The sequence below is a fragment of the Fringilla coelebs genome, assembly GCF_963513975.1.
Source record: "Fringilla coelebs genome assembly, chromosome: 4".
Classification (NCBI taxonomy): Eukaryota; Metazoa; Chordata; class Aves; order Passeriformes; family Fringillidae; genus Fringilla; species Fringilla coelebs.
This window is the reverse complement of record NC_140032.1, coordinates 59983695-60006938: the sequence shown is the minus strand read 5'-3', so window position 1 is coordinate 60006938 and position 23244 is coordinate 59983695. Positions and strand designations below refer to the sequence as shown.

The 23244-nt window shown below is 43.6% G+C and overlaps 1 protein-coding gene across 1 annotated transcript; it reads left to right on the top strand.

The window, feature by feature from the left end:
- Nucleotides 1-462: 462 nt before the first annotated feature.
- LOC311153365 (glycerol-3-phosphate acyltransferase 3) lies at nucleotides 463-22620 on the top strand. Its single transcript, XM_084205187.1, has 12 exons — nucleotides 463-604; nucleotides 9779-9851; nucleotides 15588-15858; nucleotides 16342-16416; nucleotides 16916-17005; nucleotides 17208-17301; nucleotides 17720-17835; nucleotides 18974-19029; nucleotides 19501-19586; nucleotides 20003-20131; nucleotides 20614-20693; nucleotides 21529-22620. Exons 1-12 carry the CDS (start codon nucleotides 464-466, stop codon nucleotides 21653-21655), a joined length of 1338 nt encoding a protein of 445 aa, XP_084061313.1. The 5' UTR covers nucleotide 463; the 3' UTR covers nucleotides 21656-22620.
- Nucleotides 22621-23244: the final 624 nt, after the last annotated feature.

The window sequence follows — 23244 nt, the reverse complement described above, 5'->3', positions numbered from 1 at the left end:
TTTACTTATCCTTGTCCTCTCTGATATTCACAGACCCACGAGCTTTCCCCAGTTTTCCTGTTCATTTCTGCTCCCCGAGCCGCTCGTTTCGGGGTTCCTACGGCTTTCCAGCCCACGCTGCTGCCTCGAGGCACCCGGCTGGCCACGGCAGTGCCGCCGTGCTCCCGCCCGCACCCCTTGGAGCCGTTTTTCCTGCACCTGGAGCCTTCCGTGCCGCCCGCTAAAGCCAAGTTTAGCTGCTTCCCGCCCCGCGGGCGCCCTCTCCCGAGGCACATCAGCTTCCAACCCTGCCCCAGCCCAGCCGCTCCCGAGCGGCCCCCGGGCGCACGGTGCCCCCGGCCGCGGGGCGTGACGGGGCGGAGCGGGGCGGGCCGGGGCGGGCCGGGCGGCCGCGGGCCTTTAGGGCCGGCGGGAGGCGGCGCTGTCCGGTACCCGCTGCTGGCGTCGCGCGGCCCTGCCCGCCATGGAGGTCCTGTGGGCCGTGGGGCAGGTGGGCGCCGTGTGGATGGCGGTGGTGCTCGGGCTCGTCATGCTGCCCTCGGTGCTGGGCATCTCGCTGGGCATCTCTGAAGCCTATATGTGGGTGCTGGTGAAGACGCTGGAGGTAGGCGGGAACTCTGGAGGGGAAGGGGGGTGTCCCTGGCGCTGCGCTCCCCGCGGGGCTGCGCCTCGCTCCCTTCCCCCGGGCCGAGGCGGGCCGGGTCGGCTCCCTCTGGCCGGGGCGTGTGCGGGGGTGGATATCCCGGAGGAGCGTCTGTGCGCTGCGGTCTCATCGTGTCCTCCGGTAGAGGAGAGCGGGTGGGTCATGTCCTGCCTGGCATCAGCTCTGCCCGGCTATAGCTTCGGGCTTAAAGCCCTCAAGTAAAACTGGAGATCTGTGTTAATTTTGTGGTTGCGTAGGCTCTGGAGTGCCGTCCCTGAACCCGCAGGAGAGCGGAATAAACCTTGTCACCTAAGGCTGTACCATGGCCTGGGCGAGGCTGTCGCTGTGGCAGCTGTGCTCCACTTGGGGAAAATGATGCCGGGTCATGCTCTCGGAGGGTGTAAAGGTCTGGTGCCAGAAGTGCTGATGCTCAAGAGACGCGGACTCCCATCCAAGTTGAGCATGTTCAGCACCTTAGTTACCATCTGCCCCTAAATTCTCAGGGATAGCCAGTTTGTCGGAGAGGAACTGCTTTCTGCATGGGGCATATTTAATATGTGTGTGAAAACCCTCCCTCTGAAGCTCATGGTAGTGGCGAGCAAGCGTGTTTTTAAATTGTTGTTAGACGCGATCAGATTTGAATCTTTTCAAACTACGTTTTTTCCAAGGAGGAGAGAGACACCCAAACCACGGAAACAGCTGTAAGGAGGAAAAGTGAAATGACTCACAGCACAGTCAGTGGCTATGCAATCAATGTACATCGCTATGTGACTATGGAAAGTAGATTTTGTCGAATTTCATCTTGTACTTCGAGGTTTTTGGGCAAGCCTTGTTCGTGTACTTCCGTGCCTGGCTAAAAAATTCCACCTATTAAAATCAGCATTTATTAAATACATCTTAAGGCAAAATGTTTTTAGGCTTTTGGGTGAGAATGAATCTGCTCTAAGTAATTTCTGGGACTGTGAATGGTATCAGGATAACTGTTGAGAAGATGCGATTGTTAGTGGAAAAAAGGATTTGATTAGCAGGAGCTGAGGAGGTAAAGATCACCCTGGCCTGAGGGAGCAAGCCAGATGGCCTAGTGAGATAGTCTTGTTTGGATGGCTTGCCTTCAGCTGTGAATAACCACAATTTACATTCTTTATTCGTAGATCATTAATCATTATTTTTTAGTGTCATCAAATGTTGCAACAAGAGGTGACTTAAAATGTTTTGGGCAAAATTGTGGAGAAGTATCTGGAGGCATATTGACCTCCAGTGGTTAATTGTGAGAGCTCTCCTATTGCCTAAGGGAGGAAATAATGACTTACCTTGCAAGTTACCATTACTTTTGCATTAAATACTTTCTGGGGTTGCATACTGCTCAATAGATAAAAAAAAATATTAATACATAGTTATATTGGACATTGATATAATATAAAATAATGTATCTATAAAGAAAAGGCAATGAAAAATTGGAAAGTATTCTGAGAAGAGTCAGCTAAATTTGACTTGCTGTGGGAGAGTGAAGACACTCAATCCACCCAGGTATTCTGCTTATCTCAACTTGGCCTTGCTTTGCCTATGGATTCTTTGTCCTCAGAATACTTGCATGGGGATAATCCCTGAAAGGAAGTAGTTTGTTGTGGGATGTCTCCTCTTCATTTGCTCACAGGTCCATCTTGCTTAGAAGCCCGATGGAAGATGATTGTCTGCAGCCAGGTACAAGCAGCACCTGCAAGAGCACCTGATGTGTAATATCTAAACTGTGGCTAGTAATCAGAGTAATATTGGGAAAAGTACTGTATCCTTGCATGTCAAACTTTTAAGAAGTAGGTTATTTAAATAATTTGGGAAGGTGTATTTCTTTTACAAGGGATAGTTATTAATAGCTATCGTGTTAACAGTGAAATGTGCTGCTAGCTGGGAGTCTGAGACTCCTTGGGATGTTGAATGGAGTGTGCACATTTTCTCCTGAGAAGAGCTTTTTGGCTCTGTGAAGTCACATGATGCTTAAGTCTCTGATGGCTGAGGCCTTTTTCAGCAGCGTTAACTAAATAGCTTCCTTAAGCTTCCTCTTCCACTCCCAGCCCTGGATCTCTCCAGGCCTTTTCCCCTCTTTTCCAGGAGGGGGGTGGGCTCTTGCACCTGCACAATGTTCAGTCAAGATTCTGCTGCTTTTATTGCCTCTTTAATGGGCCAGATTACAGGAACTGTCTGCAAAGTGGTGACTGTTTGTGCATCCCAGGTGATACCCTGGCCTTGCCTGTTTATATCCCCTGTCTTGGTGTAGTGGAAGGACACAGTGACTGTGGTTCGTTTCCTACATGGCCTGTGTTGTCAGGTTACAACGTCTGCTTTATTCAAGTCAATCTATTTTGAGGGTCCAAGTCTGTCCACAGGTCAGGACAATTCTACAGTTTGCTGTGATACCTCTTCAGGTCATGTCGGACAAAACAAAACATCCAAGAATGAGTCTGTGGTGTTCAGTTGTTGTGTAGGCTGTGGGATGGAGCAAGTTAAGATGATGGGGGCTTGTGCTTGATTTTTTTCCTGCCAATTAAAAAAAAATCTTTTTCTGCTTGTTTCAGAAGGGTAGAAGCTTGTTCTTGGTGCTGCAAGCACGATCTGAGAAAAGGGAGGGGGAAACTCCTTTTAGGAACAAAGTGTTTTTGTACTTTGACCATCCTACATTTCTGACAGGTGACATCAGTTGGTGCACTATAGATTTTCTCTCTGCTGAGCTGCCTCAGCAAGCACATGCTGCTAAGAAAATGCAGCATGTACAAATGAGGCTGTTTGGTTGCATTTGACCCTTAAGCACTGCACTAGGGATTACCAGCTTTATATGGATATGTTTTTTCCTATATGATTGTATTTTTTTCCACGTGATAAGGGGCAATGTGTAGAAAGTTGTGCTAAAGAAATGCAGCAGGCAGCACTTGCTATTTGAAAGCCTGCTTCCCCCCATCATGTGGGTGTTCCTGAAAGTATATGAGCTTGCTTCGGAATTGCCCTACCAAACTCAGCAAACTTTTAGGAGATTCCTCATTTTTGCCTATGGCTTTCCTTCCAGTGTTAATAGAAGGATTTCTGGCACCATGTTAGTATGTTTTTTTAGAACGTGGGAGTACTGCTGCAGAAACTTCTCTAGCAGCTGTTTGACCCTCTGAAGAGCTAGTCTGGACTAGGCACCTGCTGTCCTGATGCTTGTCAAGTCTCTTGCCACAGAAATATTCTCTACTGCTGAAATGCTGGGGACTGTCTCTTGCAGTCATCACAGCATGCTGCATTGCTCCCTGTTTGTTTTTCAACATCAACAAATTGCTTCCAGTTTTAAATTTAGTGCATTTTTACCTCTTGGTCCCATTTTTGCTCTATCTTAATCCATTGCCTCTTGTGAACTCTTAATATGACTTGGGGCTGTCGAGGCCCCTGCAAACATGCCACTGGAGGTGTCTTGCTAAGCACTGGAGAATCCAACCTTTCAGCAAGTCCTTTGACTTTCATTGAGGCCCATAGAACAGTCACTGTCACATAGGATCAGTCTCTCTATTTCCATCAGATTGTAGAAAATCTGGAGGACTGGTTTGGACTGTGTCTCTGTATTTGGCAGTAGCAATGCACCCCCCCCAGTGATGATCTCAGCTTGGATGGATTGCAGCTCACCTTGTTAAATACTTGTTTTGTTTTTTTTCCCAGTCTGCTGGGGTTTTTTCTTTGGGGTGTGCCTTGCTGCCTGAGACAGTAGAGTTGTCAGCAGCACTTTGTACAGATTGCCCTTCTTGCCCTTTCTAATGGGAAAAATTAATGTGTTTTTTAAACTGTGTGTTGCATAATACTTGTGAAACATGAAGAAACAAGAAAGCCTGAGGGAAGTAAGGTGTTTAGGTCACATTTGAGTCAGGAAACAAACAACCTAGCTATTAACTAACATCACATTATTGTCTATTTCTCGACTAATGGTTTGTTGATGACTGCAAGCACTTTTAGTGCGCTCCCCTTCCCAGTCTCTCGAGGCTTTTTGTGGGGGCTTGTGGTGAGCAGAGAGAGTGCTTCTTGTGTGGCTGGTTTTGCTTCCTGTAATGCACAGCAGATGCTGCACTCGTAGGCGCTGTTCAAGCCCTGTAACTGATCCATCAGGGTTTAACAGCAGCCCCTTGTAACAGAAGCAATTTCTGATACTGTATTATGCTGCCTGTAGGGAATGTATTTTTGCTGGACAGGAGTGTAATATTATTCTGTAGCTGGAGGTTAAGCCCAAGTTCCTTGTGTTGCAGATGACCTTGGCAATATGAATGGACCTAGATATGAGAAAAAAAAGGACCTCTCAGTGCCTCTGGTCAAACTGGAGATTGTGGCTGTGCAGGGTGGGTGGGATGGACTGATACTCTTGTCCTAGGTGTGCCAGGCTGCACCTTCTTCCCATGAGTCACCATCAGGATTCTGTGTGGTGCTGGGCATGAGGGTAGGGAATGGAGAGGAAGAGGATGTAAGCTGATAAATAGATGAATCATTGTGGGCTTTGACTGCTGCTTGTGTAACTCACTGGCCTCAGCAGCAGGCTTTGCTGACTAATGTCATTGCACAGAGTCAGTGAAGGCTTCTGTGTAATTGGTATCCTTCAAGGACTGCTGGGCAGAGGAGAATCCAAGAGAGCTCTGAAAGCTGCCAGCTCAGATGGTAATGAGAAGCATGTCTTGGAGACATGCCTGGTGTGAATGATGCACCCTTGTTTACAGGGCTCACGCTGACTTTTGGAATAGTATTTTAGCAAATTTTGTGTAGAATCTTGAAGTAAATCCCTGGCCTGTATTAATGTAGACCCCAGTCCTTTGAAGGCCTTTATGTATGTTTACCACAGATTTAAAAATCAAGAGTCCTTGTATATCAGTAAGATTGGCAGAGCAGGGGTTTGACCTTTGCTGTAGTTTCATCAGTAATTAATGCACTGCATTCCAGATCCACAGCTCTTGTCTGAAACTGCTCTCAATTTTACAGCATGTGAACACTGTTAATAATCAAATGCTGTTAAAAAAATAACAGCAGCTGTATTCAGAGCTTGCCTTGAAGTAGGAGTTTGTGAAGCTGCTGTAAAAGAAGCTGCTTGGCATTCCTTTTGCTGATGTCATAGGTGTTATCCTATAAAGCTGGACTCTTAATTGCTCATTGGATACCTGTCCACCAGGAAGGACTTGCTACGCAACTCCTGTGTGCGGAAGAATTTGGGAAGCTCCTTGGAGGCAGTGCCAGGGGTGTCCCATCAGAATAAGAAGTGCATGGGAGATGAGAGAGGACATTTTGCCCTGACTCGGAAATGATTGCTCCTCTTGGTGGTGTTGGTGTTCTTTCCTCACGCAAAGCAACTCAGTAACTGGCATGTAGGTTTTGCTGTGTTAAACAAGGTGGCATTGTGTGGGATGTGCTCTGCAATCTCTCTGTTGTTACTGAGGTTTGGAGAGATTCCAAGGAGGAGTGCTCACCTAAACCAGCACATAAGCTTTTGGCTTTAATCCAGTGGTGCCTTTAAAACAGGAACCCCAGCGGTCTGTCTCTATGTGATTGCAGATTTCAGTCATCTCTCCTTTCCAAAAAATTGTCAAACATAGTTAAGTCAGAGGTGGTGCAAAGGTAGTAAATGAGGTGAAAGGCTGAGCCCCATTTCTTAGGGGAACAGGCAACACTTTGAGGTGTTCCTAATGATTTGTATTTCAATCTCAGCAAAGAATGTCTAGATGTGCTTTCATGAAATGACATGTCAGGCTTGGCTTTGGACATAGACCGCAGAGGTAAAAATCACACATTCACAACAGATATCAAAAACCCTTCCTAACTCCAGATAAGACAGTTGCTACATAGACAACTGTCTTTCTCAAGTACTGCATAAGTCGTCTATGTATGGCAGTTGCCTAGTGATGTGTAAGTGAATTTGATCTTTTGGCCACTTTAGGTTTTATTTTAAAGGTGCTGATAAATTAGAGGACTTTTCTAGGAGGATAAGGAGGGAGAACCTTTCAGGGGAAAGTTGATGTTTTCCTTGCCTAGTGAAGCGTGGTATCTTCAGATTCTGCATTGCATAATTAAAGCATCCAAGCTACTTTCTTGTTAGTGATTAGGATACTAAAGTTTCAAAATCAGACTTGTGATGCTTGTAGTTCTGGGATCATGCTGTTTTCTAACTCTACATTTTCAGTCCATTGGGTAGCCCCTCTGTTGAACTATTTTTAATCTATTCAGGAGCCTGGTGTTTTATACTTATTCCCTGAAGCTGCTTCAAGAAATCCCTACTAAAAATGCAGGTCTGCACCAAGGTCATTAGGACTGCCAGCTCAGCACCAGCTAGGAGAAGCCACTTAGATTTGTGCTAGTGTTACTGAGAGATCTAAAAGACTTGCCAGTCTGCTTTTTGCTCATTTCCCGAGTAGAAGGGAAGCTATGGCTTGTAATTGTTTCATGCTTTGATCTCTAATACTCAAACGTGTTTTCCAGTCTGTGGGATGGATCAGCTCACATTGTGATAGCTCTTTGTAGCATAACCTTGTTGTCCTTCAGCATAGAACCAGCTGAAGCAGCCATGGATGGCACATATGCCTGATTTGCAGGAAGGAAGGAGAATTACTCACACTAGTGCAGGTGGTGTGTCTTTTGTTTCCCAACCTGGATATAAACAAGCTTTTCACTTGATCAAATCTCATCTCAAAGTTGATATTCTGGCTTTGATGGTAGTGCCTTTAATTCAGGTGCCTGAGAATACATGAAAGAATTATATGTTAAGTAAAAATTTCTCATTTCTCACTCCTTGGTTGCTGGAACATACATAGTTTTTGGAAATATGATGGATTGAGGTAAGAAGAAAGCTGACAGAGAACTTGTTTGCTCTGTCATCTGCTAGATGTGGGTCCTTAGGAATGCCCAAATGCTCCTGATCAAGAGGGAGAGCTGGTCTCATCATTGCTTATTTTATTAAGTGTGCTTAAATCCCCTAAGAGACCTGGCATGGAATGTAAAAATGCCTCAGTCACTGACTTGTGGAGCACAGGTCAGCTGTTGCCTGGAACGCACTGTGCAACCCTTGTACATGATGCTACGCTCTTGTCAGGCTTGTGGCAGTGCTCCCGTCTCCTGGGAAGGCAGAGGTAGAGTGCAAAGGGAACTGTCCTCTCCAGGCTTTCTCTTTGCCACTGTTCCTCCATCCCCTAGGTGCATTGCTGCACCTTTCTGGAGTTAGATGGACATGAGGAGCAAAGGTCAGACCACTTAGGAAGAAGAAATGGGCTTTTCTGAATAGGGTTGATAAATGTATCTGAGCAGTAGAAACTGACTTGAGTTACATGACCCTGCAATTTCTCTGCTTTGGGAAGATTGCACTGCCTCCTTTGCATAGCAAAATGTCAAGACACTGCTGTGTAGGGGGGTGTTGCAAGCTTTTGCGCATTACAAAGGCCTGTCTCAATAACCTGTGTCCTCATGATTTGTGCTGAGGCTCAGGCTTTGACACAGTCTAGAATGAACCCGTAACTGCAGGATTTCTGTAGCAAGAGCTTTCTGAAGGTTGTGTTGCATTCTCTTTCTGAGCACTAAAGTGTTCTTCCAGGTTTTAAATATCCCTTTGAGAGGATTTGAAAGATGAAAACTTTTTTTTTCTGCTGGTGTGTATGGCTGAGACCATTAGCTAAATATGCTCTTGTCCTTCTGTGTGATAAGTGACTTAACTGTTTGTGGAGATATTAATTTGTTGAATGCAGTGTCTGGTCAGAAATGATTGTGTGAATGTATTTGCGGGTCCCTCTGTACCCCTAAATCCATTCCACAGACAAAATGTAAAATGATAGTGCTCTGAATAGGTTCTTCCTGGAACATTATTTAGGTGTGGTATTTCCCAGAACTTTTATAGTCACAGTACTGCTAAGAATGTAGCCAGAAAGTTACTGAAAGTACTTGAGTACTACAGAAAGAACTGTGTTATTCCTACTGTTTGCTGCACAGAAGGTGTGGGCAAGTCTGACACACTCAGGGACTGTGGCAACTGTATCTCCAGGAGTGAGGAGGCAACAGATGTCACTGGAGTAGCTTCAGCATATCATCCAGTAAAAATTATTCCTGGAAGAGCTTGTGCCTTAGCAGCAGCAAAACTGAGAATGAAGGGGCTCTCTGTAGCTAATCCCAAAGCTGGTGAATTGGCCTTTTTTCCTGCTGCTCAGAGCTTCAAAATAAGAGCTGAGAGAGTTGGAGTTATTCAGCCTTGAGAAGGCACCTGGAACACATTGACCAGAGAAGCTGTGGACTCTCAATCCCTGGAGGTTCAAGACCTGGCTGGATGAGGCTCTGAGCAATCTGATCTGGTAAAAGGTGTTCCTGTCCCTGGAAGGGGGTTGGAACTAGATGATCTCTAAGATTTCTTCCAACTCAAACATTCTATGATTCTGTGAAGATGCCAAGAAACGAGCAATTGCAGAGTCAAGGGAAATGTCAGGTTTGTTCAGCTTGGAAAGTTCTTGGGTGCTGTCCTTTTTGGATTGAGTCTGAATTTAACTGAAATTTCTCATGACTGCAAATGCTGGTTTTGGTTTTTAGTGAAATCAGCTGTGTGCAGGCTTCAGTTTCACTTAAGCCAGTTAGGACTTTTTTTTTTTTTTTTTTTTTGCTTCAGTATGATGAAACTACTCTGAAAGGAGACAGTCTGGGCTGTGATATGTCTGTCAGCTTTGTGAACATGTGCTGTGTGTGTCCTGTGCTAGCTCAGCTCCTGGGGCTTTCCATGCCGCCTGGACTTGGTGGCTGCTGTGGCAGTAGTAAGGCTGACAGAGGCCTTTCAGGCTCTTGGTGACTGTGTACCTGAACTGGAACTGAAACAGGTGTGGAGCACCAAGTTGGCTCTCTGAAGACTGAAAGCAGAGTTGAGAAGTACTGACTAGCACTGAGTGTTGTTTCGGTTTGGTTTTTTTAATTATTATTAATTACTCTGAGTTTCTTCATAAGAACTGTGTATGGGTTTGGGTTTGTGGACACATCTGAGGAGGATGAATGATGATTACCCGATGAAGATATTCTTTGAAAATCACAAGGTGTCTTTGACTAACTGTTGGTTTTTTTGGTGACTTTTTTCCTTAAGTGAATACTGCATTTGTGAAATAATGTTTTTGTTCTGTTCAACAGTGGGCCACTATCCGGTTACAAAAAGGTGCCAAAAAGCCGCAGCTGCAGATGCCACGGACTCCTACTGCCAATGGTGAGAGCTTGGGGTCAAGTCACATTGATGAGACTAATGTTGTGATGTTGGAGTACTGAGGCCTTCTCAAATGAAGCAGTTAGATGTGTGCCTGAGAGAACCTGAGAAGAGGTGGGGTGTTACGTGCTCACTGAAAGTCATGGTATATCCTCAGGCAGTTGCTCACTCACTGCTCCAGTGGGATTGGGGAGAGGATCACAAGGGTAAAAGCCTGAAAACCCATGGGTTGAGATAAAGACCATTTAACAGGGAAAGCATAAGTCACACACACAAGCAAAGGAGAACAAGGAATGAATTCCCTGCTTTCCCATGGGCAGGCCAGAGAGCAGTGCCCTATCATGGGTAGCAGTGACTTGGGAAGACAAACAACATCACTCCAAATGTCCTGCTTTCCTCCTTCTTCCTCCCACTTTATATCCTGAGTGTGATGCCATATGGTCTAGAAGGTCACTTTGGGTCACCTGTCCGAGCTGTGTCTCCTCCCATTCTCCCAAGCACCCCCAACTTCCTCACCAGCCTGGTTGTATGAAAAACAGGAAAGCCCCTTGCTCTGTAAATCCTGCTCAGTAAATAACAAAAACATCCCAATATTATCAACTGTGTGTTCAGCACAAATCCATAACACAGCCCCATTCCAGCTATTCTGAATAAAATTCACTCTACCCCACTGAAAACCAGCACACTTAGATATCTAGTCATTTTGCAATGCTCCTGGCTAGCAAACAGTTCCTGCAGTATAAAATGCTGCTGTTACTGGCTCATACTGAGTCATTGAAAAATCAGGGAATGAGGGAATGAAGGGTATGAAGCAACATGAAATTTAACAAAACAAAGTAGAGCTTAAGATGGAGACTATTCTTAGTTGATGGAAATTTTTGTGTTTAAATATGAGGTTAATTTTCATCTTGACATTTGTTTTTACCGTGATGCTTCTAGGGTTGCTGGCAAGCTACCTCAGTCCTAACAGCATTAGAGTGCACTTAAATATTCTCTGAAGAGATCAAAGTATTTGTTGGACAGCATATTTCTTTCCCAAGCTCAGTGCTTTTTCTGTGGTAGGACTGCAAGTTGAAAGTGTGTGGTGGGCTTGTCTTTTTTTCAGTCTGCTGCTATTGACCTTTTATTCTCTGGAGTTAGTATCAGTGTTTGCCAAACTTCTTACACTCACTGTCTGTAGAAAGACAGCTGAAAAGTTGCTTCATCTTTCTTCCTCTAGCCTAGTTTTGAAATTAGTTCTTCAACTATATCTTGACCCATACTGTGTGTGAGTTGTGGTAGACTGTAGTAGGTTAGAGTTGTCCTTATGACTTTGGAGCCATGAGAGAAGTCTGAGGAAACAGGAGAAGACTGAACAAAGCATTGCAGTCAGCACTTGGTTTCCTCCTGGTTCCTGAATGCTTCAGTTTTATTATTCAATTGCTCTGTTTTGACAGCATTTGGCAGCAGTGTGAGCATTTTCTGTGTGTTCCTTCCTTAGGCTGCACAGCTGGAAGCAGGCCCAGCCTGCCAGTTAGCAGACAAGTCAGCTGTTACCTGAGCCTGTGGATTAGCTCATGTGAACATGATCCAGTAGTGGGGACTGAATTGCTGAGCCGGGTATGTGTGTTTCAGCTCCAAAGGGATATCCTTATCAATACTGCAAACACTGGGATCGCACTGTCTGCAGGCCAGGCGTGGAACTGGCTTCCATGGCAGCAGATGCAACTGTCAGCATCTGTGATAATAAACTGGAGGTACTGCACAGCACCTCTGAAAACAGGTTAAAACTTGTCTTGCTTAGTTGCTGACGTACAAGTGGCTGAGAAAAAGTACATCCTATATCACTCACCAGTGTCCTGAAAGTTGTGGGGTTTTTTGGGAGGAAAGGAGGAAAGGCAAGGTTAGTGGTCCTTTCAGCTAATTGGCAGTGACATGTCTGCTTCCCACATTGTCAATGACGCAGGAAGATATCCTATTTCTTCCTGTAAGGCTGATGGTGCCCCATCACATCATGGGCCAGTGAGATGGCAAGAGACCCTACTGTGCTGCTTTAGCTGTCATCCTCCTAGACATCTGATCATTCTTACACATAGTTATTTCTTCTCTAGTAAACAGACATCAAGGGAGGGAGGTCCTAGCTAGTAGATTGTTCTTTGTACTATCTTTAAAAAAAAGTTACAAGTAGCTATTTCTCCTGCAGCTGAGGGGTATGTAGTGTTAATATATGCTGTGGTTCAGAACCTGCACAAAGTTGAGTGTACCTCACTGTCTGGAGGACCATTAGAGATAGTAAAAATGGCCTAAGGTAATTCATGTAGATGATTGCGTGCAGGCTATGTTCAAGCAGTCTTATGGATGGGATACACAATCACAATGGCAGTCAGAAGCCCTTTTTAATGTCCTTCATATATCTGAAAAAGTTAAAATCTTTTGCCACTGGAGGTGGCTCTTTCTGCTGGAAGCTGGAACTGTTCCTTACTTGAGAAAGTATGGGGAGGCATGCAGTGCCAAGCTGTGCTCCATATCTTGCTCTTGGGAATTTTTAAAGCACAGGAGTAACTGACTTGTGATTAGGAGTTCCTGGCTGTGGAAGAAAGTACTTGAGGGCCAGGGCATGTGTAGGTCTAATAGTGCATTATATAAGTTGGTGTCTGCTGAGGTGACAGAACATGATCAGACAGAGGCCAAATTGCATTACACAATATTTACTGAGGGAGGAGAAACTCCTGCTGATAATGAATTACAGAGTAGTTGATTAAAACAGGGTAAAGGTAAATGTTTCTGTGTGTGTATGCACCTATGTGTAAGTGCTGAACAGATCTGTGTATCATCTCTTATGATTTCCCTGACCACTCAGCCAGTGCTAAGAGTTTGGGTCAGGATAGAAGCGAGCACTGCAGATGTATGTGCTAAGTCAAGTTTTCCTGTTCCCTGGCGGAGTAAAAATGGTCCTCCTCAAACACTTTTGAAATTTTGTCCCTCAGTAAAAAAACAAAATCAAACAAAAAAAGACCAACTCCAAAACCAAGTGGACATGATTGAGAAGACACCACCTTTCTTTTCAGCATCAAGTCCACTATGCTTTACATCTCTTGGCAGAAAGGGCTGCCAGTGCCTCTGTGTTGGTGGTGTGATAAGCAATAGTTTCAAAAGAAAAGTTGGCTGGTGTAATTACATTGGGAATTATGTGATGCTGTCACCTCAAGATCCTTCTCTGTTAGACGGCAGTGTGTGCTGGACCCAGTGGTAGCTCTTGGCTGAGTAGGTGCTTGGAGGGTAGGTGTCTATCTCACTGCAACAGAATAACAAGCTCTCAGATCTTTCTGTGGGTGCTGGCTGTGTTGTCTTCAAGGTGGTGGGTTTAAAAAGGACAAAAAGTGCTAATAAGAGATTTGAAAATTACATTCAATAAAAGAAAAGCTTATGCAAATAATGTTAGTAGTATCTAGTTACTACATAATTACTAGAAACTACTAAGTAGATCTACTTGCTTTGTAAGTAGATGGTGTTAAATTTGAGCCTAGTATAATTAGTTGACTGGAGTATGTGAGCTTGAAGGCTTGGGGCTAGCACTGCAATATTGAGGAAAACAGTGACTGTGGCTTTTTTTTTGTTGAGAGTAATATTTGCTGTACTCCTGCATAGTGCTGTCTTTGGCCAGCTCAGCTTTGCCTATGGTCAAGGGATTAAAGGCCATTAAATGTGACTTGTGATTACAAGAAGGCTAAGTACATCACCAGAGAGAGCAGTGTGTGTGTAGTTCTGTTCATAATACCTTCATGTGCCACTGAGGTCTTGGCTTGGAGTAGCTGTCCCAAGGCCGCAGGGCAGTTGGTGCAAGGGGGTGTTATGTGACAACAACAGCACAGGCTGATGAGGCTAGACATTCCAGCCCAGTATCTCAGCCTGCTAGCAGTATGATAAACTTCTCAGCTGCGTTCAGCTGAGAAGCTAGAGCTTGATGGGCCAGCTGCTTGAGTGGTGCTGAATAAGGGGGAAGGATAACAGCTGGATAAGGAGGAAACATTCCCAGCTCTGGGAACTAGTGAGAGGGGTGGTACTTGTGTGATGGGTGCTGGAGTGTTCCCCTGGTTTCTTGCCTACAACCTGTTTCCAGCAGCATGGATCAGACAGGTTGCACTGACTCACCTACAGTCCTGGATATTTCACAGTCTGGAGATTTTCTGAGTGCGAGAAAAACTGAATTAAAAGCAAGAGCTCTGATTTGGGTTTAACATATGACATAAGCGTAGTCTATTTTGGTAAATGTTTGTGTTGTATGCTTGTATAATTTAGATCCTGAAGAGCATGTGGCTTTTTGGATGTGGCATGCTAATGGTTTATATTTGTAGGTTTGTTATAGGACAATGCAGAGAGGTGGCCCACTGGTCGTGCCTGGAGTTGTGCCTGCCAGGTTCCAAGCTGAAGGTGCCAATAGGTTTTGTTGTGGCATTCTTCTTCTTTAACGTTTACCTCAGTGGTTTGTGGGACTTGTATCTTGAAGCTTCCCATGTTATCCCGTATGTGCCATATCCGTATGTGCGATAAGAAGATTTTCCATATCACTTGTAATTTAAATGTTACAATTATTGGTACAGGAAATATATTGAGAGATTTTCTGCTGACAAGACTTAATTGGGAGGAAGATTTCCTACAAAAACACATTCTAGGATGTGGAAAGTTCCTAGCAGCTTGATGAAATTGGGTGCTATGTCCTTTACCTTTTTTTTAACTTGGCATGGAAGCACAGAAATTATGCAATTTATTGGAGGGTGTCTGACAGAGTGGCAACTTGAACTTGGACCTCTGTAGTACAAGTTGAGTGTCTCAGGGGATGGTTGTTCTGGTTAACTGTTACTCTAGATTTCTTCGGTCATCAGTTTCTGGAGCCAGACTTGCTTACCAGCAAGCAGCTGCTTGATCTGTGTTTAGCTTACACAATTTGTTCTTGCCTTTGAAAGCTCTGATGAGAAATTTGTGCTTATCAGACCATAAGCTTTAAAAATGACCAGGTTGGAGGAAGGGGAATACTTCTTGTTTGCACTGCAGTTGTGAACTCTCAGGTTTCTCATCAGGCATTATGTAGTCAGAGTAGTTGTTGGTGCTGAGCTAAATCAAAGCTCCTCTAGGCGCAGCTTTCTTTGATGCAGTGTTTTGGAGGGTTTTTCTTTGTTTGATTTTAAGTAAAATTAAAAAAGAGTGTGGTCTGCCTGTACTTACAGAAACTATTTGTGCTGTGATGGCAGGGAGGTGTTTGGTTCAGAGCTGGTCCTTGCACAGTGTTGTGGTCTGGGGCTTTGGTGGTGTTGTGGCTGTGGGACACCAGAATGTCAGACAAGATAGGAATGGGAGGCCTCCATCAAGGAGATTGAATGCCCTTAAATACACAGAGCACAGGAGGGAATGAAAAGGCCAAGGTCCCACTTGGTTTCTTCTGAAAGCATAAGAGTCCTGGATAAAGTTTGAGTTGAGAACATGTCAGATGGTGGGAAAGGGTTTGCCTCTTGCTTCAATTCAGTAGGTAACAGAGCTTGGTATAGTTGCTGCTCAAGGTGTTGGTGTGAAGAAGGGGAGCTGGAAGTGGCTTCCTGCAGGGTATGCTGTGTTCAACTGCACAGCTTCTCTTCCTGTCCTAGGAGGGGCTGTGACAGTAAATTTGTCTTCTTGAGTAATACAAAGTGACTAGTGGTCTGGAGGGTGACTGTTACTTACATCACAGAATTATTTTCTCAAGTGGTTACCCTTTTCCTTCCCAAGGTATCATTGAAAGGGATGAAACGCCTATGGAGAAAGAAATTGCTCTTCTGCATGGAGCAGACTTCGAATTCTCCCACATTTTTTACTTCTGCAGAAAGGGGTTTGAGGCTATTGTGGAAGATGAAGTCACTCAGCGATTTTCCTCAGAAGAGCTGCTCTCCTGGAATCTGCTCACAAGAACTAATGTCAATTTCCATTACATCAGCCTGAGGCTGACTGTTGTGTGGGTCATTGGAGTGGTAGTGCGGTACTGCTTCCTGCTGCCCCTACGGTAAGCTCTGGTGCTGAGGGGTTTTGTCAGCCTGAGAATGGGTAAATTTGTGCTTTCTTAGTAAATGTCATCTCAGTTTTCTTTAACCCAAAAGCAGCACTGGCAGATATATTTTATATTATATTTTAACTTGCTTAAAGGCACCTTTTATGTTAAGAAGCACTTATTTGCTGTGGAGAGTAGAGTAGAGCTGGTGGTCATCTTTTCCATTACTGCTTCCCTTAAGTCGATGTGTAGTAGCAAAATAAATGTAAGCTCTAAAGCTCCCTAACACTTTGTGCATGGGAGTATCTGGATCTGCTGCCTTTGCTACACCATGACTTTAAGGAACCTGCTAGGGAATTGCTGACTTAGAGAACTGTGTATGTCAAGTATCTGAGGAATAATTGAATTTCTGCAACCCCTTTCCATTTTAAAGAGGGGAAAGTGTTATTACAATGAGCAAAACTGCTTACTCAGGTTTAATGTTTGTTTTGTCTGTAGCTTTAGCCTCGCTGCCATTGGGATTACGTCAATGATTGTGGGAACAACTATGGTGGGACAGCTGCCAAATGGCAGGTAGGTACTGTGTGTGAGGGATGAACTCTCTGCATTGCATCAGTGCAAACAGCTGAAGACTAGGAGTGGACAGATTTTTACCTATAACAGACTACCAATGGTCCATTCCACCCACAAATTTGAGGACCCTGTTTTAGTGGCATTTTGAATTTGGGCTGGGGTTGGGTTCTTGTCAGTCTTGGCATTGAGGTTGATGATTTTTTATGGGTTCCTCCTGCTGGCATGAGATACTCAAATGGGGCATTGTAGTGCAGGTAGTAGCGTTGGGATGAAAAACACCCAGCAGAGAGAGGACAGCCTTGCCTAGCAAAGTGGTGCCAAGGGCATGATGTATCTTGGCTGAGCTGCTGTAGCAAGTGAATAGTAGAGCTGGGAACGTCCCTCTGTGCTCCAGAATATCAGGAAGATTTCAGCCCTAAGTTGTGTTGGGTAGGCTAGAGAATATTGCATGTGTGTCTAGCTGCTTTCCAGGATGCTTCAAATGTCTAATTTCTTTCAGTGTGAAAAGCTACCTGAGTGAAGTGGTTCACCTGACAAGCTCCCGCATCCTTGTCAGAGCTCTGTCTGGTACTATCCATTATCATAACAAGTGAGTGAGCAAAAGTGTGTAAATGCTTATATGTGTGTGACATCCCATTGAAAATGGGGACTGCTCTCTCCTGAGCTGTGAGTTGATGTCACACTCTAGAGGCTGACTTGGCTGACTTACCTGACAGCTTCATGGAACTATTTGGTGTGTAATGTGGTGCTTTAATGCACTAGCAGTCTAACAAAAAAATATGTAATTGCAGGGAAAACAGACCTCAGAAAGGAGGAATTTGTGTTGCCAACCATACATCACCAATAGATGCGATCATTTTGACCAATGATGGATGCTATGCAATGGTATGAGGAGATCTAAGATAACCACAGCAAAGGGACCAGGAGAGGGAAAGATTGTGGGGTACTGCTTGTGGACTTCAGTACTTCATTTTCACAGTAGAGATGTTTGCTTGATGTTTGCTTTGCACTAGTCAGTGGGGGAAAGTGTAAATTGTGTTGAAATTGGTCTATATTACGTGCTGGAGAAGTTGTCCTTGGACTGCCAATGCCGGGCTCTTCTGTTAAGTACCTGAGATAGTACCATGTGCGTGTCTCGATTCTTTCAAGTGAATGCATTTTAACAGTTCGGTGGTCATTGCTCAATCCTGCCTTGCAGCCTCCCAGTGCATTTGTATTTGTTGGATGTCTTTGGAGGGGTGGAGAGAAGGAAGTTTTGCCTTTCAGGTGTCTTTCATACTGATGTGCCTTGCTGTGCTTGCAGGTGGGCCAGGTTCACGGTGGGCTGATGGGCGTTATCCAGCGAGCCACAGTCAAGGCCTGTCCTCACGTCTGGTTCGAGCGCTCCGAGATCAAGGACCGCCATCTAGTGACAAAAAGGTGAGGTGTGTGCTGGGTTGCCTCCCTGGAGAGGCATTGGGCAGTCAAAGACCTGGATCTGGGAATGAGTTACAGGGGTGGTGTGCAGCACACTGCATCACTCAGAATGACCTGAGTGTGCTTGCTTGTGTGTGCTTTGGTGTAGTACACTGAGGTCAAAATGTCAGGTTCCCAGATCACCAGGGAAGGCTCAAAACATTTATGCAGCATGGCATTGTTTGGACCAAAGGTTTTGGGAAGCTTTGGATTGCAGACTGTCACAAAACATGTCAGTTGGGAAGCCATCAGCATAATAATTAATGTCTGATGAATTCAGGTGTGTACTTGGAAACAATGTGAAGATACTTAAATTCTGGTACTTTCTTCTGATACTTAAATTTCTGGTACTGGTTGAAGAGAAATACTGATGATAAAATTGGATTTTTGTGACAAAAACTCAGTATCACTGGAAATTGTGAACCACTAGAAATAAAAAGCTTTATTTGTTTGCGTGAAAGCTAAAATGTTTTGTTATAAGAATATAAGCTGTGTACAAAAGTGGTTTTCTGCAGGATGTCACCAAAAGCATACCTGTGAACGCTGTAGTACAAGGATAAAAATTCTTCCTAATTTGTAGAGAACTTTTTAGGTTAATTTTGACAGGTTAACTTCTTCACTGGCTTATTTGCCTTTGCACAGCAGGACAGTTTTGCCAAATTGTCCAAGTATTATTCAAGTAGTGGGAGCTGTAGGCATTTACAAGTCCCCTTTTAGGGAATATGCTGTTAAGATGCAGAGGCTGGATGGACCACTGCATCAATATGCTTTTTTCTTATATAGGCAATTTCTTGAAGGTTGAGTGGATCAGAGTTTGACTGGCTTAATGGCATATAATTGTTGGCTTCTCTGACAGTCATTAGTAAAATAATGCGGGGGAAAGAAAACAGGATGTTACCTCAATGTAATGCTCCAGGGGCCTACGGGATGGCAGGCCCAAAGCTTCAGTTTCTGTAGAAAAAAGAGGCAAGTGCAAATTAGTGTCTAGTAAAAGGCTTTGGTTTCATACATATGTGATATATAAAGGTATTTTTAATGCACCTGCCTGGGGAAAGAAGAGTGGAAAGGAGCTATTTTTTAAGCTTTCCTTCTGTTTCCACAGACTCAGGGAACATGTGGCAGATAAAAGCAAGCTCCCAATCTTAATTTTTCCAGAAGGTAAGAAGCTGAACTACTTATCTCCATTCAGTGTAGATGTCATCCCTGTTCTTTTTTCATGGCTTCTGCTGCTCAAGTCCATCTTTACCTCTGGCTTCAACTTTGTTAGGGCAGTCCTGATTTTCATCTTTAGTATAAGATGAATATACTTGGAGACAACACAATACTGTCTCTGGATGTTGCTTCTCCTGGCAGAAGCTGCAGGCAGAAGAAGGGGAAGATGGTTTATTTTGCCTTGAGATTATTAATTTGCTGTCCTACGGATTTAACCACAGCATTGTGATTTTTGTCTTGCACACGTTCTGGCTTCATTCAGGGAGTCAGTTACAAGTCAAAGGCTAAAAGTAAGCAGGGGAGAGATGCTTAACTCAGTGAGCAGCAAATGCAGGCTCTTTATGGGTAAGACCTGTCTGTGGATGTTGTATTGTACTGAAATGGCTGTGTGAAGCAATGACTTTGTCTTCTGGACAGGCACCTGCATAAACAATACATCTGTGATGATGTTCAAGAAGGGGAGCTTTGAAATAGGAGGGACAATCTATCCTGTTGCAATCAAAGTAAGTGCAAATAGCTGGCTGCTGGATTTCAGAGTTTGGGATGGCTTTTTGTCAGAGGGGTAGGAAGCTGTCTCAATACAGCTGCTATTAAAAGCACAGTAGCTCTGGCAATTGGGTGGATGCTGTGGATGGCTCCTGGAGAATAAGTAGCTGAAATTAAAGTTAAATCCTTTGGCCTATAGAGCCTGACTGGTAATCCTGATGGGGTCAGCTTCTTCCTCCAGAAAGCTGGGAGGAAGAGAAATCCAGCTAGTCCATCCCAGTGCTGAAGGGAAGCATCCTGCTCACAGGATTCTTTTGGCTGTTCAGGCAAATGAGTGATGTCTGCTGCTGGTTCTGTTATGTAATCCCAGGTCTGAGAGGCTGTGATGGTCTGGGGAAAGGCTTAATCAATAGTTTTTTGTGATCCTTTGCAGTATGATCCTCAGTTTGGAGATGCCTTCTGGAACAGCAGCAAATACAATATTGTGAGCTATCTGCTGCGAATAATGACCAGCTGGGCCATCGTTTGCAACGTGTGGTACTTGCCACCAATGGTTAGAAAGGTAATCCCGCACCTGGTTGCCTGGCTGCTATTTAAAAACTTGTCTGTGTCTACAAGGACACTTTTACTCATTTTTTTTTTCCCCAAAACCTCTGCCCTCCCCATGTCTCCAAATCAGTTTTATACTGTATTTTTTGTCAGTGCTGACTGATGTGTGATTGGACTCAGCTTTTCCTGATGCAGCTTAGTACTATCAGCAGTGCATCAAATATACAAAAGATAACAGTAAATACAGTGCTGTTCACAGTAGCAATAATGGTAATGTTTCATCTTGTTGAAACAAAATTTTCTCCTAATTTCAACACTCTAGGGGAAAAATGAGTTACTGTCACACGGGAACATCAGATTGTGATGTTGGCATGATAAGGAATGGGTAGTTTAGAAGTGAGCTATTTTGATGAGGCAATAGATGAAAAAAATGTTATGAAAGTCTGCTTCCATTGACTTCTCTCTTTGATTATGTTGAATTTGTGGCTCTTGAAGGAAGATGAAGATGCTGTTCAGTTTGCCAACAGAGTAAGGTCAGCCATTGCTCTCCAAGGAGGACTGACTGAACTCCCATGGTGAGTGATGTCCTCCTTGTTAGAATTCATGGACTATTTGTGATTAGTTTGACTGATAGGTGCTTCCATGCTTAGCTTTCTGACAAATAACATTGAACATCACTTTATTCCACTCGGGGAAAACAATGGAGTAACTTCACATGCACATATGGGAAAGTAAAAGATGTAAGAAGTCTTGGGAGTAGGTAGCATGCAGTGAGTCTTATCTAAAGGCTTGATGCTTTTGAAGTAGGTCCATTCACAGTTATTTCTGATGTTGAGATTAAGTAGCAAAAGTGAAGTTTCTTGGCAAATATAATGAACAACAAAAAATTAAACAGGTCTTGAGACTTTCTGCTGTGACTTCTCATGTCCTGCCTCAGTAAGTAGCAGGATAATGCCTAGATTTCATGTGACACAAACTTGAGAGTGAAATTCAGATGATGAGAATGAGCAAATAGATTCAACTATGAGACCTATGAAACCCAGCTCTGAATAATCTGAGGCAAGACACAGCTGCAGTGTTGCAGAAAATTGACTGCCTCTACAGTCTGGGGAAGTAGCATCCCAGACTGCCAAAGATTTCTATTGTAGGTACAGCATGTTACCAACATGAATAGACTGCTTTAATGAGCTGAATTCAAAATTGGAACTGCATAAGCATTGTGCTCAAGGTAAAGGCTTTAATAAACCTGCTTAAAATTAAATGTTATGGAAGTTCTGAAGAAAAGCCTTTAATAATAATAATTTAGATTGCCTACCTTAATCAACTGTGAAGTTTTAATGTAATACACAGTTTGATAGCAATAGCCATTACAGCCCTGATGGTTTACTGTTCCCTCTTTCTCTGTTCCAGGGATGGAGGACTGAAACGAGCAAAAGTCAAAGATACTTTCAAAGAAGAACAGCAGAAGAACTACAGCAAAATGCTAGTGAGAAATGGATCTGTAGGAAGTTTGTCTGCAGAAACTGAGTCAGACTGAATGGTGGTTATTGAAAAGTAACTTTGCACAACCAGCCTTCGCAGGAATGTGGTTTTTTAAATTAAAAAATAAAAAACCTGTCAAAAAATAGAGCAAGAAGACAACAAATCCTTCATTGTGTGTATTCATATTCTCTGTGTGGCTGGTGCAGAGCCTGCCAAGGGCAGTGTCTCTGTGTTCTTCCCTGTTCATTCTTTCACTATCCTGCCCCTCTCCATCTTCATGTGATGATGCACTGCAGCTCTTGGTATTCCCAAGCTGAATGCCTGCAGAGCTAGAAGATGAAAAAAAACACCTCAGTTTTTCTGAGTTGGTAAGAATGAAGGGAAGTGCACTGAACAGATGCTGTCAGCACACTGCTTATGAAGATACCTCTTTTTCATGGTACTTTAAAGGTTTAAACATAACAAAATGTTGTCCTTTTATTTTCCTGTTGCTCACAGACTTTTTGTTGTAGATGACTTAAATCACATGCTTTAGGATGTTGTCAGAACTGTGAGATTGACTCTTTTTGTTAGCTTGCACTTGGATGTGCAAGGAGGGAATGGAAGCAAGGATTGCAGAGACCCTACAGGATGGGAAAGGAGCTGCCCTGCCAAAAGCACAGACCATGGAACGTGAGGAATTTGGTGGCCTTATAACATGGTATTGCCTTTATTGATAACTGCTTCCTGAGGGAAGATAAGGGGCAAGTCCTCAGTCTCCCTGCCCATTGCTGTTGTTGAAATTGCTTTCTTGAGCTCTGGAGCTGTAAAGGTATGGTACAGTAAAGGTTGGATAATGTAGGCTATGACAGATGAATCTTTGTGGATTGTCAAGAGTGCCCATCTGCAAAAATTATTGTTAAAGGCTTGAAATTCTCAAGAGAGCCACTCCAGAAACACATCTTGTGTTTCCTGGGCCAGCAATAGCTATCACAACTATAAACATAGGGTTAGTAAGTCAGCTTTGATATGAGACACAACATGTCCAAATCTGCAATATATTGCTGTCTGAATGTAATGAGAAATAAATATAAATAAATAATTCTATATTTCTAATGGGTCTTGTGTGGCATTACTACTGTTCTCTATATAATGAAAAAAGTTATACTTCCTGAGAACTTAACATGGAATCATGGAAACTTCAGCCAGTGACATAAAGGACCAGTTGTAGTTGAGTTCTACAGATTTCTAACCTGACTTTCTTTCCTTTTTTACCCTCTCCTTGGACTCTAAGGTACATAGATGGCTTGGTGTTTATCCTTGTTAGAGTAGCAGTAACTCATGCTTGAAATTACTGCATGAAGTCATATCAGGGAGACTCAATGAATCTATAATTAACTGGGAAAGAGCTGCGCTTCTAAATTTTTAGCTGAGTTAATTTCTAAGTAGTCTTTTCCTTTTAGCAAAAAGACTAGAAATTAAATTTAATTTCTAAAAATTAGAAATTAATTAATGATGAAGTAATATTACTGTCCTATAAATCAAAACTTAAAAATCTGATAGAGCATATTCTCCTAGAAAAAGAATTCCTGTTTCCCATTATGCACTTACACAAACAAATGTATAGGGAAGTGTTTTCAGGTTTAGCATGGCAAGCCTTCAAGA

Coding starts and splice junctions, on each gene's coding strand:
- LOC311153365 (XM_084205187.1), top strand. CDS start 464: ATGGAGGTCCTGTGGGCCGTGGGGCAGGTGGGCGCCGTGTGGATGGCG. Junction 16,417..16,915: donor GGACAGCTGCCAAATGGCAG/GTAGGTACTGTG, acceptor AATTTCTTTCAG/TGTGAAAAGCTACCTGAGTG. Junction 17,836..18,973: donor CGCCATCTAGTGACAAAAAG/GTGAGGTGTGTG, acceptor CTGTTTCCACAG/ACTCAGGGAACATGTGGCAG.